This window comes from Cygnus atratus, chromosome 1 (genome assembly GCF_013377495.2).
Source record: "Cygnus atratus isolate AKBS03 ecotype Queensland, Australia chromosome 1, CAtr_DNAZoo_HiC_assembly, whole genome shotgun sequence".
Taxonomy (NCBI): domain Eukaryota; kingdom Metazoa; phylum Chordata; class Aves; order Anseriformes; family Anatidae; genus Cygnus; species Cygnus atratus.
The window spans coordinates 181,752,784-181,769,156 of NC_066362.1; the positions used below are offsets into that span (position 1 = coordinate 181,752,784).

General features: G+C 45.5%; 2 protein-coding genes across 3 annotated transcripts in view; one reads left to right on the forward strand and one right to left on the reverse strand.

Moving 5' to 3' along the window:
• The window catches only part of COG6 (component of oligomeric golgi complex 6), a 52,049-nt gene extending 49,550 nt beyond the window's left edge, over positions 1 to 2,499 (reverse strand). Inside the window, exons 1-3 of one of the 2 annotated variants that reach the window (XM_050715447.1) lie at positions 2,288 to 2,499; positions 931 to 1,074; positions 61 to 132 (exon numbers count right to left, since the gene is read on the reverse strand). In XM_050715447.1, the coding sequence (XP_050571404.1) occupies positions 61 to 132; positions 931 to 1,074; positions 2,288 to 2,398 (327 nt within the window). In that variant the 5' untranslated portion in view covers positions 2,399 to 2,499. The remainder of the gene's footprint in view (positions 1 to 60; positions 133 to 930; positions 1,075 to 2,287) is intronic. The other variant, XM_035542595.2, reaches the window with a different exon arrangement.
• A 13,507-nt stretch (positions 2,500 to 16,006) lies between these two features.
• The window catches only part of LHFPL6 (LHFPL tetraspan subfamily member 6), a 139,427-nt gene continuing 139,060 nt past the window's right edge, over positions 16,007 to 16,373 (forward strand). The window contains exon 1 of the mRNA XM_035542456.1: positions 16,007 to 16,284. The gene's annotated coding sequence lies outside the window, so the exon portion shown is untranslated. The remainder of the gene's footprint in view (positions 16,285 to 16,373) is intronic.

Genomic DNA, 16,373 nt, shown 5'->3' on the forward strand with positions numbered 1-16,373 from the left:
AAAATAAAATAGTTACATCCTAAAGGAAAAATATGCAGAGCACATCTATTCATATATTACCTTCAAACGACTGGACATATCTTCACAGCAGCTGCTCATTGCCTGAACATCTTCATTTATACTCTCAAGCTCCTAAATAAGTTAAAATAACAGTAACTGTGTTTTAAATCAGAAATGCTACGCCTAGGCCCAGTCTCATCCCACCAAAACAAGATGGCTCTGTTACAAGAAACATACAGACCATACATAGAGTACTGCGTCTAGTTCTGGTCCCCACCATTAAAAATAGATGTAGACAGACCAGAGAGAGTCCAAAGGAGGGCCACAAAGACTACCGAAGGGCTGGAGAACCTGCCCTCTGCAGAAAAACTGTAGTTATATTCCTTCTTCACAAGGAGCCACATGAAGATGATAAAGGGCAATAGGTACAAGTTGTACTGGGAGAGGTTTCCTCTTGATAGAAGAAAAAATTTTCTTTCCATGAGAATAATCAACCACTGGGACAATCTCCCCAAGGATATGGCATAACCCCCTTTACTGGAGGTTTACAAGATGCAATTGGACCGGGTGCCAGATAATCTCATCTAGGCCCCCCTTTTCCCATAAAAGGTTGGACCTGATGATCTTTTGAGGTCTCTTTCAACCCGTGTTGGTCTTACCACTCTATAGTTGCTCTAGGGACCCTATATAATCAATGGAGAAAAAGCATCCCTAAAGATCAATGTTCACCTGAATCTTTTTTTTCAATTGTTTGAAATATCACCGCTGTATGTACAATGTTTCCATCAAACGGTATAAATGATGAAACATTTTTATTGTAAATGCATATTTGTCTGAGAAAAATCACAATTTCTCATAACTCCTTTTTCTTTTTTAAAATTATGCAGCAGTACTCCAACAAGATAGCTAGCCAAACTGTAAAACTGCTACCTCTTTAACTTGCTTGAATATGTGGACAAATTCTTCATTTATGGCTAAGCTTCGTCGTTCAATGTCTCCACGCAAGTTTCTTCGGGTGCGCAAACTATTTTCGACAAAAAAGGTTGAGAGAGCCTTGAGTGCTTCCAGCATTTCCTAAGAAGTAAAAGAGAAAATGAAATTAACATTTCACTAGGTTATAAAGAAGCATATTGCATAGTCTGCAGCCACCCCAAGTTCACTGCTTTAGAGAAAAAAGTAGCATACAGAATTATAGAATCATTAAGGTTGGGAAAGACCTTCAAGGTCATCTGGTCCAACCATCCCCCTACCACCAACGTCACCCACTAACCCATGTCCCTGAGCACCACGTCCAACCTTTCCTTGAACACCCCCAGGGACGGTGACTCCACCACCACCCTGGGCAACCCGTCCCAATGCCTGACTGCTCTTTCTGAGAAGAAATGTCTCCTCATTTCCAACCTGAACCTCCCCTGGCACTACTTGAGGCCATTCCCTCTAGTCCTATCACTAGTTACCTGTGACAAGAGGCCGACCCCCAGCTCCCCACACCTTCCTTTCAGGTAGTTGCAAAGAGCAATGAGGTCTCCCCTGAGCCCCCTCTTCTCCAGACTAAACACCCCCAGTTCCCTCAGATGCTCCTCACAGGACTTGTGTCCCAGGCCCCTCACCAGCTTCGTAGCCCTTCTCTGGACACGCTCCAGGGCCTCGATGACCTTCTTGTAGTGAGGGGCCCAAAGCTGAACACAGCACTCGAGGTGCAGTCTCACCAGAGCAGAGCCCAGGGGGACGATCACCTCCCTGCTCCTGCTGGCTGCACTATTTGATACAAGCCAGGATGCTGTTGGCCTTCCTGGCCACCTGGGCACACTGCCGGCTCCAATTCAGGCGAACATGGTTTTAGATAAAATAATACCAAAACATGCTATAGATCAGTTGGTAAATAACTAAAACAACTAATGAGTCTCTCTTCTTTTTATATGTTATAACATAAGACTCTGTCTACTTTTTTTTTTTTTTATAACAGCTTTAACCAGAAGGCTAATAGTTGGTTAAAGCATAACTACAAAACACAAAATCAGGAAAAGCCTCAGCGGTGCCACCCGAACTACGCAGCGCCAACGTCCCCAGGACGGGCAGAGATGCGTGGCATACCCCTGGAGGCCCAAACCCGGCTTTTATTCCTAATTCCCGCTGCAGACCCCTGCCTGCCCCCCTGGGACGGAGCCGAGGGGACGCCAGGGCTCGCTTCTCCCTTCGGAGAGCCCGCGGGGGCCCTGCGGCCCCCGGCCCGGCCCTGCCGCCCCCTCTGCCCCCTCAGCGGCGGGGCCGGAGCCTTCCTCCCCACCTTGTCGTTGTCCAGCCGGGTCTCCAGGATCTTGTTGAGCTTGCGGGCCAGCGGGTTGATGCCGGGGCCCGCCGGGGCTGCGACCTGCGGCGGGGCAGCGGTGTCGGCCATGGCTGCGTGCGGCGGCGGAGCGGCTCCCGAGGAAACGCGCTCCCCGGCCTTTGGTTCCTCCTGCGGCTGCCCGGCCCGAGGGGGCAAGGCTGGCGCCGTGTGACAGACAGACACACGGACAGACACGCAGAAATTCACCCCGTGCCTGTTCCAGGGGCGTGGTGCCGGCTACGGTCCCGGGATCCTGCAGTTTGCAGTGCGGGAGCCGAGTTTAGTCCGTCTGGGGGGTGTGGAGGGGACACAGACTCACAGAGGCCACCGAGGAGCTTTAAAAGATTAACCTTTTAAAGTTAGAATTGTAAAAGATTTCCCTGTTTTACTTACATACTGCATTCCTGGAATACCTATCCGTAATCCTTCAAACATACTTTGTTAGTATCTGAAATGGGGTTCGGTACCACTCGGGTTGGTTATGAGACCAAAATACGCGACCCCTGGTACAAGCGATTCTCAGGGGAACAAGGAAAAGTTTGGGATTTGTGATAAGAAAAAAGATTCTTCCTGAGGTCACATGGCTGTATTCATTTCATGCTTGTTGTGTAAATGAGCATAACTTAAAAAAATAAAAAATAAAAAAGTAAAAGAAATGGGCTATTATTATAGTAATACAAATGAAAGTAAAAGCATGTCAAAATGGGGAAATCTTATGTTCATCATGTTCTTATGCTCATCATTTACTGAAACAGATTTTAACTAAGAGGTTTGTTTTTTTCCTGTCATGTCATTTTCTTCTTGTATCTAGTCAGCAAACAGATCTCCATGTATTTTTAGACACCTAGTTTCCCTCCTTAGCTTCTGTTCCTCTGCCCTGTTTTGTTGGTTTTACCTCTTCCTAGATGTCCCTTACTTCTGACCAAGCTTCCAGGAGCCAGGATCTCCCTTCTCCATGTCAGGAATCTGCTTTAGACTTAAAATGGAGAGATAAAACAGCGTGCAGTCACAGATGCATGCTGTCACAGATGTGAGCAATTATATCTAAGCATGTAAAGAAAACTACATTATTAGAAAGATCGCATCCCAACTATACATTGGATATTGCTACCAGACTGAACAAAGATTCAAATGCCGTTAACCTGTTGGATGAGTTGACACAGCCAAGGCACACCTTGAACTCAGAAGGACTTGAACATCTGAATCACAAATGTCAAGATAAGATCATTGCCAAGCCTCATCCAGCAAGTTATACCACAGACATATAAGGAACCGCAAACATTTTCCTCTGACAGTTGGTGCATGTACTGTCTTTTAAAGCATCCAGTTTTGCTTTCAGATGCTCCTTGATGGAAGTGTATTTTTTCATGAATTTTTTTCATGAGCCAGATTACTTCTAGATAAGGCAGTAACCTATAGGATTTTGAAACAATATGTTTTTATCTGTGCATGTGTTCCCCAAGAAAAATAAAAAGAAATAATCAAGGGAACACATTTTAATCTCCTATAACTGAGAGAAGCATTTGTATAAGGGCACCAGGGCTTATATACATATATATATATATTTTGTGTGTGTGTGTGTGTGTTTAGGAAGATTAGATGCATCTACAAAGACAATAACAAACAAATAAATCCTTTCTTTTATTATGTGGATAATGTTTGCAGGCTAGATTTTTCCTCATAAAGGATTTTTTTAAAAACAAAAATTCAAATGTGATCACGCAATGAGATCACTGCCTAAAACTCAGCTGCTGTCTCATGGCTTGTAAATGTCGTAGTGTCATGAAGGAACTTTTGACGTGGCATTCTTTCTGACTTGCTTGTCCACCAGCAAATAGTTTCCTGTTAAGTCAACTAGATGAACATTATGGGATAAAATGACTGGGCGTTTGTGATCTGTAACTGCAAGAGGGTGCTTTGATTTCAGATAGCAGTCTCTGTGTACCAGTAGAAGACACTTTGTGTATTGTGCATAATTTACGCAAGCATAATTTTCCTTACTAAAGCTAGATATGGCAGCAAAACTACAGGTGTCAGCAAAGAAACGTCTGGTACGTAGTGTATTCCGTTGATTCGCTTATCTCAGTTCCTTATTATGGTGAAAGTGTTCACAGAACACACATTTGGTGCAGTACAGATAGGAGCACACTTTATCCTGTGGAACAACTCCTGTGGAATGCCACCTGTTGTTTAAGTAGCCCAAGCTAATATTGCAATTGTATCTTCAAACACTTGGAGTTCTGTGTGCGTTTTGTAGGGAAAGACAAAAGCATTTGCAGTAGTCACCTGAATCTGTTCCTCAAAAGGCTAAATAAGAAGAAAAATCCACTGGATAGATAGATTGGCTGAGATCAGACAAAGATGTGGCCGGAGCTGGTATTTTACTGCCCCTAGTATTTCCCTAGCATTTCCCCACCCTGTAGCAAAAGATTTGTGACAGAGCACGACATAAAGGGAATGTTTCCTTAAATATAGAGAGGGGAGAATAGCTCTTGCTGTAAGTGTCATCGTAAGCAAATGACAGTGAGAAAGGAGAATTTTTGTGAAGAGAATGTAAAAATACATTAAAAATAAAAAATATATAAAATAATAAAATAATAAAATAATAAATAAAATAAATAATAAATAATAATAATAAAATAATAAAAAATAAAAAAATACATTAAAAGAAGAGTAACAGAAGAGACTGAGGAATCTTTGGGGGAGGGAGAGAAGGAGGAGGGAAGTGATGAGAAAACAAATTGAGGAAGGAAGGGAGGAAGGGAGGGAAGAAGGGAGGAAGGGAGGAAGGGAGGAAGGGAGGAAGGGAGGGAGGGAGGGAGGGAGAGAAGGGACGAAGGGAGGAAGGAAGGAAGGAAGGAAGGAAGGACAGGCAGACTAATAGAGTTTGCCTCAGTATGATACAAAATTAGTAGTATTTTCTCACAGTGTAATAGATGAAAAGACTATTGACAATGCTACTGTTACATACAGTTTGTCGGCCTTGATCTTTTCAGATGTATCAAGGAAGAGTATCTGCAGGAAGCTGGCCATTGTAACTTGCTGCTCAGCTACACCATTCCTGGTGAAGTGACAGCACCCTTCTGTGTCACGGTCCCCGGAGAAGATTCACAGAATCATTGAATGGTTCAGGTTGGAAGGGACTCTGAAGATCCTCTAGTTCCATTCCCCCTGCCATGTGCCTGGATACTTTTCATTAGATCAGGTTGCTCACAAGAAGATCAGATGAGTCAAACTCGGCTCTGCCAGGCTCCCCAAGTGCAGGGTCCTGCATTGGGCCAGGACAATCCCAAGCACAAACATAGGCTGGGCAGATAATGTACTGAAAGAAGCCCTGGTGAGAAGGACCTGGGGGTATTGGTTGATGAGAAGCTTGACGTGAGCCAGCAATGTGCACTTGCAGCCTGGAAACCAACCATATCCTGGGCTGCATCAAAAGCAGGGTGGCCAGCAGGGCGAGGGAGGGGATTCTCCCTCTGCTCTGCTCTTGTGAGACCCCACCTGGAGTGCTGCCTTCAGCTCTGGGGTCCCCAGCACAAGAAGGACATTGATATATTAGAATGAGTCCAAAGGAGGGCCATGAAGATGATCAGAGGGCCAGAGTACCTCTTCTATGAAGACAGGCTGAGGGAGTTGGGGTTGTTCAGCCTGGAGAAGGGAAGGCTCTGGGGAGACCTTACAGCAGCCTTTCAGTACTTAAAGGGGGCCTACAGGAAAGCTGGGGAAGGAGTCGTTGTCAAGAAAGAGGTTACTATTGTAGATACTTTTCACCAGACCAAACCAGCCCATTCCTTAAGCTAACTACTTTTCAAAAGCTCAGACAGCATTGACCCCATTCTGTAAATTAAGGTATGACTCTATGAGTGATTTGGCTGGAGGTCACCCTGACAGTAACCTGTAGTCATGTAGCAAAACATGTCTGTGTCCCTCGAAGCTCCAGAAAAATGTAAAGTTCTGAAGTTTTTGGTTAGCTCATGCTATCTCACTTGAGGATTTATTGTCATGCCTCACGGTCAGCAGTATTGGCTATAATATATGTGATGCTGAATCAGCCACCTGGTTGAGGAGCTGTAAAACTCCTGTTTGTTATAACTCACTGAAAAAGATAACGCCAGCAGTACAGTATGCACTTTAATGCATACCAAACCTATGAAATCTTGCTGTTCATCTCCTGCAAAAAAAAACAACCGTTGATTTCAGGGGAGATACTGTGTCAGCAAAGCTAACAGGATTTGGTTGAAATATATTCAGCTCTAGACCTCTACTGGACTTCTCTAAGGAAGCTCTTGTCTAGACTATGTGGCTGAATCCCCTGCAAAGTCAATAGCATTGGTCATGGCACTGCCACTAACTTCAGTGAAAACCAAACTTGCACCTAGAAAAAAGAAGAAAAATTCTTTCTACTTCTGAAATTCTTGATGAAAGCCATCTTGTGAAACTGCACCTCAGAGATGTTGCTAGTGCAGGTCACAAAAACTATTCACAAACATGGCCATTTTTGTTGCAGCATTATGACATAAACCTAATTGTGCATGTACAGGTGCAAAAAACAGGCTTCCCTAGTACTCATTACAATTCTGTTTGGGAGAATTAATGGAACTTCTTTGTTATAGCAGCAAAAGTAAGTTTCCAAAATGTCAGGAGAAGTCACACTCTGTGCCGTCTCTCAGGAGGGAAGCAAAAACCACCTCTCAGCAGCTCCACTGTGGAACTACCTGGTATATTTAGACTTGATTCCCTCTGTAAAGTTGTCTCAGAAGTGTCCTCCAGGCTTGCCTCAGCCATTCATCTTTGTGTGTCAGCTCAAGCAGCCTTTCCAAAGCCTTGGCGAGATGCCATCACCCTCAGAGATGCTGGAGAGCTGCAGTGGATAAAAATAACTTATTACTTAATGGCTGACAGTGGTCTCAGTCACTGCAGATGAGCTGCAAACAATTTCTCTGCAAAGATCTGCCCACCTCCAGAAGAAGTGTGTTTAAGCCTGCGGTTTCTTGCTAAAATGATCTGCCGTCCCTTTCTGGTGGTCATTTCTGCCTTCATGGCATTATTGCAGGGCTGGCATCCCTACGACTGACACACTGGAAGCCAATAACTATGTCCCTGAAGGACAGCAAAGGTTGTAGGAAGCAATTTTTTTCTAAACTTCAGCGTCTTTGGTGCATCTGTGTACATTTGTGATCTGCAAAAGTGAGGCTGGACTCGGCCTGGGCAGCTCTGCCAGGAATAGACAGGAATAGCTCGATCCTGGCCTCGCCGTGTGGCCGTGGGATGGCAGGTGGAAGCCTGGTGACGCTGATAGGCTGCCTGCCTTGAAATGCAGAGGGAGGACAGCTCAGCCTTGCCATCCTGGCTGCTGTCAGATGGCTGGATGGTATTGACGTCACTCTGTGATTACATCTGAAGGAACAAGCATTGCACATTTCGCTGCTCACACGAGCATTTTGCCAACGCAGGGGTTCTGTGTAAGCATCTACAGCAGCCGAGTAGGTTGCTTCTGCTGGTGTACAGTACAGCCTCAACAGCTTTGTGAAACACTCACATTCCCTGGCAGGAACTCAACGAGCATTTCCAGCACCTCCAATTATGGTATTAATTACAAGAGATTATCAAGTTCCCCAGGATAGACCCCAAGCTTCCTTTTGCATGCCAACCAGCAAGGACTATCCTGTCCATGCAGGTAGAGCTGTCTGCAGAACATCGTCAGTCTGTCTGTACCTCATGCATCAGGTAACTTCACGTCAGCATTAAGACCTTAAACCACTGTTGTGCATGCAGAGCACATGCCTTTCTGAAAGCAAAGTTCATGCTGGGTGAACTGCCAGTCTGGAGGTTTTGAATATTTTAATGTTAATTTTGATGGTTAGTGGCTTCTTTCTACTTCTGTCCCATACATGGCCCTTTGTATGATAAAATCCAGAGCCCTGGTAATATAGGCAGAGTAACACCATAAAATGAAATATCAGGTGCCTTAAGCAGCAGCAGGCAGCAGCACTAACTGGCAGAAATTAGCAGGCTGTCTTCAAGCAATATTTGTGCCTCACTGCGGAAATGTGAAGGCAAGAAATGCTGATGCTGACATGGAGTTAGGCTTTCCTCCCACTTGTCAAAAAGCAGACTATTTGGGGGCTTTAGCAGTGGTGTGATTGCTGATCCACTGCTGATATAGGGAGCTCTGAATAGGACCTGAGTTTCTTCTCGCTCTCTTGAGCTTGGATGCCTGAAGACATAATTAAATACCTATGGCGGGATGCATCTCACCAATCTTCTGCCATCTAAAAGTCCAGGGTGGAGGCCATAGCTAATTGTCCAGGCCTCCTGTCTGTCAGAGGAGTGAAAGAAACAGATGTTTAGAAGACATTTCATCCTGAGGTTCTTGCCTAGTCCTCTCAACTAGGAGCCTAGCACACTCGTATGGTAGATCATTAACCTCATTTACCCCTAAAAGGTCTGACTGTGGCTTTTGGCTTCTCTGCAAATAATACAGAGTATGCCCCAGCATCAGGGCAGTGGAAATGACATACTGTATGTGAATGCTCTTCTTATACTCATGGGGAAGGGAGTGAAAAAAAATAAAAATAAAACAATGTTTTATTTTGCAATAAAGTAAATTGAAAGTCTTATTTTCACAGTAAAATGATCCACTTGGTGCCTGTGGGCATGTGACATATCAGGCAGATGCATATCATCTTGGGTGACATATCATTGACTTGCCAGTTGCAAAGGTGGAACTGCCCAAAGGCTAGTTTAGTTTTTGCACCTGAGTCACAAAAACTTCTAGAGATTCATTCATAAACCAATGGTATAATCTAGTTCATATCTGCTTCTTCTCTTTCCCCTTCTTCTGTATCTCATTTTTTCACTCGCTTTGTCACCTCCTCTCCATCTTCCTATCCAAATCCATCTCTCAGAGGCATGTGTTTCACTTTATCATAGATAAGCCTACTTGGGATGCATGACTCCTTTTCTCAGATACCAATATTAATCCATTTTTCTTTTAGCGTGGTGAGATTTGGGCACAATTTTTTATTACCTGTAACAGAGATAATGTGCCAGCACAGCTCCATGGGGATATCAGCTTATGTTTGATTCATTGAAATGAATAGCTGTTTTACTAGAAGCTTGAGAGAGAGCAGGAATACGTGTGTTGAGCTTCATTCTCCAAAGTGTCGGGCACTGGCTTGAAGATGTGCATAAGTGCTTGGTGACTCATGGCCAGCGTTTCTGTGCTTTACAAGGTTGAGCCAAAGTTCCTTTATTTTTTCAGTCGCCGAAGTTAACAGAAGAACTCACGTATGCATATTGCAGTGTAAATCAACTTCAGCTGAAGAAACAAGATGGTTGTGAACAGGGAAGACAACTCTCACTGCATCAGTCAAAGAGAAAGGATGCATTGCCTTCCTGAATTTGGAGGCAGAGAGTAAGGATTAATTCCCTGCTCATCATTGTCTCGTCCCCATTCTGCCTCATTTTGCTCCAGATCATTAAACGTCCATGGGACGGGCAGTTATCTAATATTCAGAGCTACCACAGAGTCCTCTCATCTCAGACAAACATGTGAAAGTGGCTTACAAAATATCTAGCTTTTCTAAGGACAGCCTGTGGTGTATAGTTAAGGAAAGGATTTTTTTTTTAAAGAGTCTTCAGTTTAATGGGTAATTTCCTTTGAAAATGGTAAACTGCAAATTAAATGGCAAAAAGCAATTAATTATTGAAATGATAATATCCTTGTAAAGGTTAAGAGGTAATATAAATGAAGTTCCTGTGAGCACATTAATGGTATTACTATCTTCCCCTTTACAAGTGGCAACTGTAACGACCTAGCTAATTAGCTTTTTCATCACAAAAAGGAATATTGAAATATGTAGTTATATTGCAGAAGCACAGTCTATGACTATGTTATTTTGCTACAACAAAATATAGAGAAAACCCTTTTACATGCTGGTAAGAGCTCTTTCCGGAGCACACAGCTTTTGATGGAAGGAGGAAAAAGTGTTTTTTAATGGCATAGGATGAACAACTTGTAACGTGGAAGGAAAACACGGGCCAAAGCCAAAGATTAACAGAGATACATCCCTCTTTGGCTTGCTGCAGGTGCCCTGTGCACACAAGGCTTGGCTAGAATATGTAGCTGAATAGGGGCCTGACCGTCCCCATCCACAGCAGAGTTCAGGTAGCCTGGGGTCTACAGTTGCACAGAGTGAATTTGGGTCTCACCGACTCCCTGTGCAGTATTTTTATTATATATATGTGTAGGTTATATATGCATAACACATCACTGTATATATGTATGTATGTATATGTGGATGCTATATATTGATTTTAGACAGCTTTCTAAAAGCTGAACTTGTTTCTTCCCGTGCTGTGTTTTGGAAGGGGATAAACCAGAAAGGGGGCACTGCTTGGGTTTCAATTCATAGTGCTAGCGTGACATTTTTTCCACAAATGAAGCCAAGCGAGAGTCCAGAGGTTCCAGCTTCTCAGAGGGCCTGAGAGCCGTATGAACCCCCGTGTGTGATCTGGGGCAAATGAGCTTTCACTTGTACGATGAATTGCCCTTTGTCCCCAACAAGAGGATTTTCAGCTTTCCTTTCAAACCCACCAGAAAACATTAGCCTCATCCTCGGGAATGTTTTCTAATATGGTGACTTAGACGCAGGCGATTGCTGCAGCTCGGGGGGAGAGGCAGCTCAGCTCAGTCCTTCAGCAAAAGGCTGGGGGGAGGAACACGGCGACGCCTTGCATCCCGTTCACAAAGACACACAGTTTATGCAAAATATGCCAGGGAAGGCAGCCTCGCATGTTCTGCAAACGCAGCTTGTGAACCTTAGGACTGGAACAGGGTAGTTATGAATCAGATAAATTTTGTGGTGAACACAAACAAGCTCAGATCCCTGCCCCCACCTTTCCCACACCCACCCTTCCCCACCAGCAGCCTGCAAAACCGGTGACAGGAGCACCAAACCCTTTTGGGGGCAGCCACGGAGTCACCTCCCACCCAAGCAGGGACACGAGGGCACCCAGTCTCCCCGTGCTGGCAGGCTCCCCTCCCTCTACCTTTGAGGACTCAGGCACTGGCACTTTCCACCTCTGAATTCTAAATGTGATGAAAGCCAATCTCTAACTGAGGCTTTAAATTCAAAGGGAAAAAATTTGTCCCATCAGGTTGAACAAGTGGTTAAACAACCATTTCCCCAAAGATGTGCTCCCTAAAGGGCAACAAGGCACCATGGCAGGACCTGCACTTTGTACATTGTTGAAACAACGTCTGGGGAAGATAGACAAATTCCCTTGGTAAATAAGATGCCACGATTAAATTGCTCGCATTGGTCTATATGCACAGAGAACGGGCTGCCAGTAGATGAGTGTCTGAGAAATCGCTTGTTCACAATCCAGCCGTTCCTTATTTTTCCAAGCCCACTTGGGAAGAGTGCAAATTTAGGATTAAAATCACCCGTGCAGTTTTCCTGCATCTATGCAGGACTAGGCCAATTCCCTGTTGAAGGAGGACGGGTCTGGGACCTGTCACCCCCGAGCTCCATCACCTTGGCAGAGTTTGTGAGGGCAGAGCAGGCATTTCCCCTCCTTGGCCGTGGGGCTGGTGCAGAATGAACCTCCCCAGCTTCTCCCACAGCCACCAGGCTCATTAGCAACAGGACACGAAAGAGATAATCAGGAGCTTGATTTTCTGTAGCTGCTATTTGGGAGCACCTGGTGGCTTTTATGTAATACATAATAAGTAATAACGGTATAAAGATGAAACAGCATAAGGAGGGCTTATTGCACATAACGAAGGATGCTTCCCTTTCTTTCTTATTCATTGGCATGTTACTTGTAGGTGCGTCCAGAGATCACGACCGATGTTAGCAACAGGAGCAGTGTATCCAGTGAGGCAGCTGTGCTTCAGAAATGCGTCCTGTTCATGAATTTTCGGTAATGTGATCTGTAAAATTTACCACCATAACCACCATAAAAATAAATCCTAATCGTAATACAGTATTGGAAAGGAACTGGCGAGAGGATGTTTTGCCTAGAGCTAAGTTTTTAGGCCAGGATTTAGGTTCAAATGTGACAGCCCCAAATCTCTGGAGTCCACTTCCACCCACACTAGAAAACATACAATGTGTTTGATTTGGAAGAGATACCGTACAGATGTATGATGATTTAGTGACTTGAATTTATTTTCTTACGTTCCTCTGGCTGAGAAATTTGCAGGTGTTAGACTTGAGATTCTACATATTTTTTCCCCCCTCATTAGTTGTTGTTTCTTTCCTACTGCTGTGCAGAATTTAAAGTAAATGTATTAATTATCAGATGGCTCCCTGTAATACTTGTCTGCTTGGTCTGTAGTGACTATATTTGAATAATTGAGTTGACTTTCTGTTGCTCCCAGTACATAGCCTCAAGTCTGTTGTTGTGCCTACACCTTTCTTTTTCATTTAAAATCGAGTACAGACATGACCTGAAGATCCAGTTCTGTAAGATGCTCGGAACCATGTAGACGCTATCACTCTCCTATGGACCACACAAGAGAAAACCAGATGGTGGCCTGCAAAAGAAAAGCTTCTTTTTTTCCTTTTTCTTGTTAAAGACTGAAGAACAAGATGGAGTTTCACTATCTGTTTCATTTTCAGGAACATACGTACTCCCCTATGGCATTTTATATGGCGGTGGATTGTTTTACAGGATATGCTATAATGAGAGATTCTTTGGCCGAGGCTGGGATGTGTGTTAGCTGGATTGATTTAGGTGAGCTGACAGGATTTTTTCTCTCTTTATTCTGCTGTGCTGATTAGCTCCATCAGGTCTGTAGGACCCCAGATGTAACAGCAGCTTAGTCAATGGATCAGGGAGAAGAGAGATGGTAAAATCTATAAGCATATTTTCCCATCTCCCTGCTAAGGCAGTTTTCTGACAGTGTGTTCGTGGGCGTTTGATCCAGTCTGACTTCTGGTGGTTCCAGCAGTGGGAATTCCACATCTCGTGTTCCTGCCACCAACTCTGAGGCTCTCTCAAAAGAGGATTCTCTTAAATATCAAAACACCAGAACCAAATCTAAAACCAGTTGCTATTTCAGTATAGACAAGACCCTGGGGACCAGGACTTTTGTTATCGCTCAGCTCTGAGGAGGTGTCTGCTTTTGTGGCTACAAGAAAGACCGTGGGTCCAGAAGCGCCATGTAATAACCTCCTTTTTCTTTCAGACAGGTTAGATGTGTGTTGAAATATTTTGGCTTCCACAGTGAAAATACATCTAAGCACCAGGTTCCCTGAAAAGGGCAGCAAATGTTGATATAGCTGAAGCATGTTGAATTGCAAACATTAGGGAAAAAAGAAAGGAATAAGAATTTGGATGTTAACTTATACATGCAATGTGTTTAATTTGTTCCTAATCAAAACAAAACTACTTGTCTCTCTGACAGAAAATGGATGGTGAAATAAAGCTTATTTCCCCACAAGTGAGTATGCCACGCGGCCAGCTTGCGGGGGCACTCGGAGACAGTTGGCAAGATAAGATGCTCCAGGAGAGATGCAGAACGCAGTGTGCAGTCTCCATGAGGGAATGTGGAATGGCAGCAGCTCAGGGAGTGAATATAAAAGCCATATAAGGGAAGCAAATGGACTGCTGTAGAGATGCCATTAGCAAAGCAAACACTGACTTGGGGACCTTGGCATATACCATGGAAGAGATAAATTGCATGAATAAATGCAGGCTTGTTTGCCTCTCCCTAGGTTTACAAAGTTAGTTTTAGCTGAGAAGCTTTACGCGTGTGAAATAGAGTTTTTGCACACTCACTGTAATGCCAAGCAGTTTCTACCCATATCTAATCCCAACACGCACCTAATTTAGATACGTTTATCACTGTTTCATTCTAACCAAGGCCTTTGGCTAAAGACAGAATGTAAGACCAGGTCTTTAGGCAATTGCAAACATAATAATAGTACATTATGCTCCTCTTTCTTTATACCAAGAGCACGGTTCAAATATCACAACATTAGCTTCGTACCCCTGTCATTTCCCATGTTGGGAAAATGACCAGCAGGAGATGAAACTCCCGAGCCAAGTGCTGGCTGAAGGCACGAGAGCGGTCACTGAAGAGCACCTGCGTTCATCGGGAAGCGCACAGCTCTGTGCAAAAGTGGAGCCGAGCGCTGGTGCACTTTCGGGGTGGAGGCTTGGCACCACACAGAAAGCTGATGTGAGGGGAGGGTGCCAGCAAGGTATGCTGCAGAGCAGGCTCTGGCTCTCACCCCTGGGAAAGTCATCCTGGCGCCCTTTCACTAAGTCACCCGATGGGCACATCCCCATTCGTGTTTTGGCGTGGATCAAGGGCACACTTTCGGGGCGAGTCTCCAGATCATCCTCCCTTAACCATGTTTTGGTTTACCCTGCAGTGATGTGTACACAAAGAGGATGCTGTTCAGATGAGACTAAACAAGAAGAAAGGCTTTAGAAGGGCACCTAATGAGTCTTGAGCGCTAGAGACCCAGGTTAGAGTGAATCAGAAGAAAAACACATGAATATCCATCAGGTCTTGAGCACCAACCAGTTTGCTGCATAGATTGGGTCAGGCTGATCCACAACACTTGCTAATACAGATGTAGGCTCTGTGGACGTAGCTGGGGGGGTAGGCATGGCTATTTTGGGGGTATGCCTTTATTGTCTTCCTTGTGAAGCACATCACTGCATAGCTTCCAGCACTGAACCTATATGTAACCTACTTCTTTTGTTTGAAGCACTTTTCCTCAAAGAATATGCTTGAAATGCTAGAGTGGAAAACTAGATCTTGCTATGTACTTCCCCATCCATTTTTTATCCCTTGAGAAAACACACATTTTCAGTAATGTTCTGATTTTAAGACTGCACATTACAGGGAAAAAATGGAGAATCTTTTTTTTTTTTTAAAAAAAAAAACAAAAAACAATAAAGTGGCTTTATAATTTAATTCCGAACATGACTGTTGTTACTATTAAATGGTGTAAATACAGACTGAGCACAATAAACCTCACTTCCATTTAGCATTAATAATATTAATGATCAGTACTTAAATCACACGCCATGTTCCCGGACTGTAAAAGAAACATTACCAAAGAGATTTTGCGCGTCTGGTGCCGACATAAATTAAACGTGGCATAAAATTGTCTTCTGTCTGCGGGAATTTATTCCAGCTGCAGGGAGGAGAGGAAGAAGCAGGAGGAGGAAATCTCCGTCTCCCAGCGGCTCTGCCTGCACCACCCCTCCCCAAAAGTTTCCCACTTCAGGCGGTGGGAAGGGAGTGGGGCTCCCCTCTCCGCCTGGCCCTGGCGGAGCCGGGCTGAGCTGCTTGGTACTCCGCTCACATTTGCTCTCGCTGGAGCCCAGCTCCCAAAACTGTTGCGATCAAAACGCTGGATCAGCAGCAGCTCGCACGCACGCCATCGGGAGATTTCCCCATTTTTTTCCCCCATCTAAGGGCTGCGGCCTCCCCTTTTTAACACCCTCCCACCCCTCCGGCTTTTTCCCCCTCGCCCCCCGGCTCCAGCGCCCCGCACACCCCGCGGGCAGCCGGGGGAGGGCTGGGGGAGCCGGGACCCCCCCGGGCCGGCCCCGCGGAGCCGGGACCCCCCAGCTCCGCCCGGGGAGGGCTCGGGGAGGCTCCCCCCGACCCCCCGACCCCTCGCCCCCGGCCCCGACCGCGGCGGGTCCCGCCCGGGGAGGCGGCGGCGGGGGAAGTGGGAGGAGAGGCGGCGGAGCGCCTTGCCTCCCGAGGCATCAGACGTGGGGAAAGGGAGGGGAGAGAGGCAGAGAAAGAGAGAGAAACGCGCCGAGGAAGGCAGGGAAGGACTGGGGAGGCCGGGCTGGGGAGGGTCCCGGTCCCTCCCGTGTCCGGAGGACCAAGGGAACAGTCGCTTGGGGCGGCCACCCCCGCGCCACCACCCCCGGCTGGGCGCCCATGTGCTGCCGGTACCGGCCTGCGAGTAAGTACCCGGCTGCCCCCGGAGCCCCGGGACCCCCTTCCCTCCCTCCCCCCCGCCTTCCTTTCCCTTCCCTTCCCCGCAGCGACACC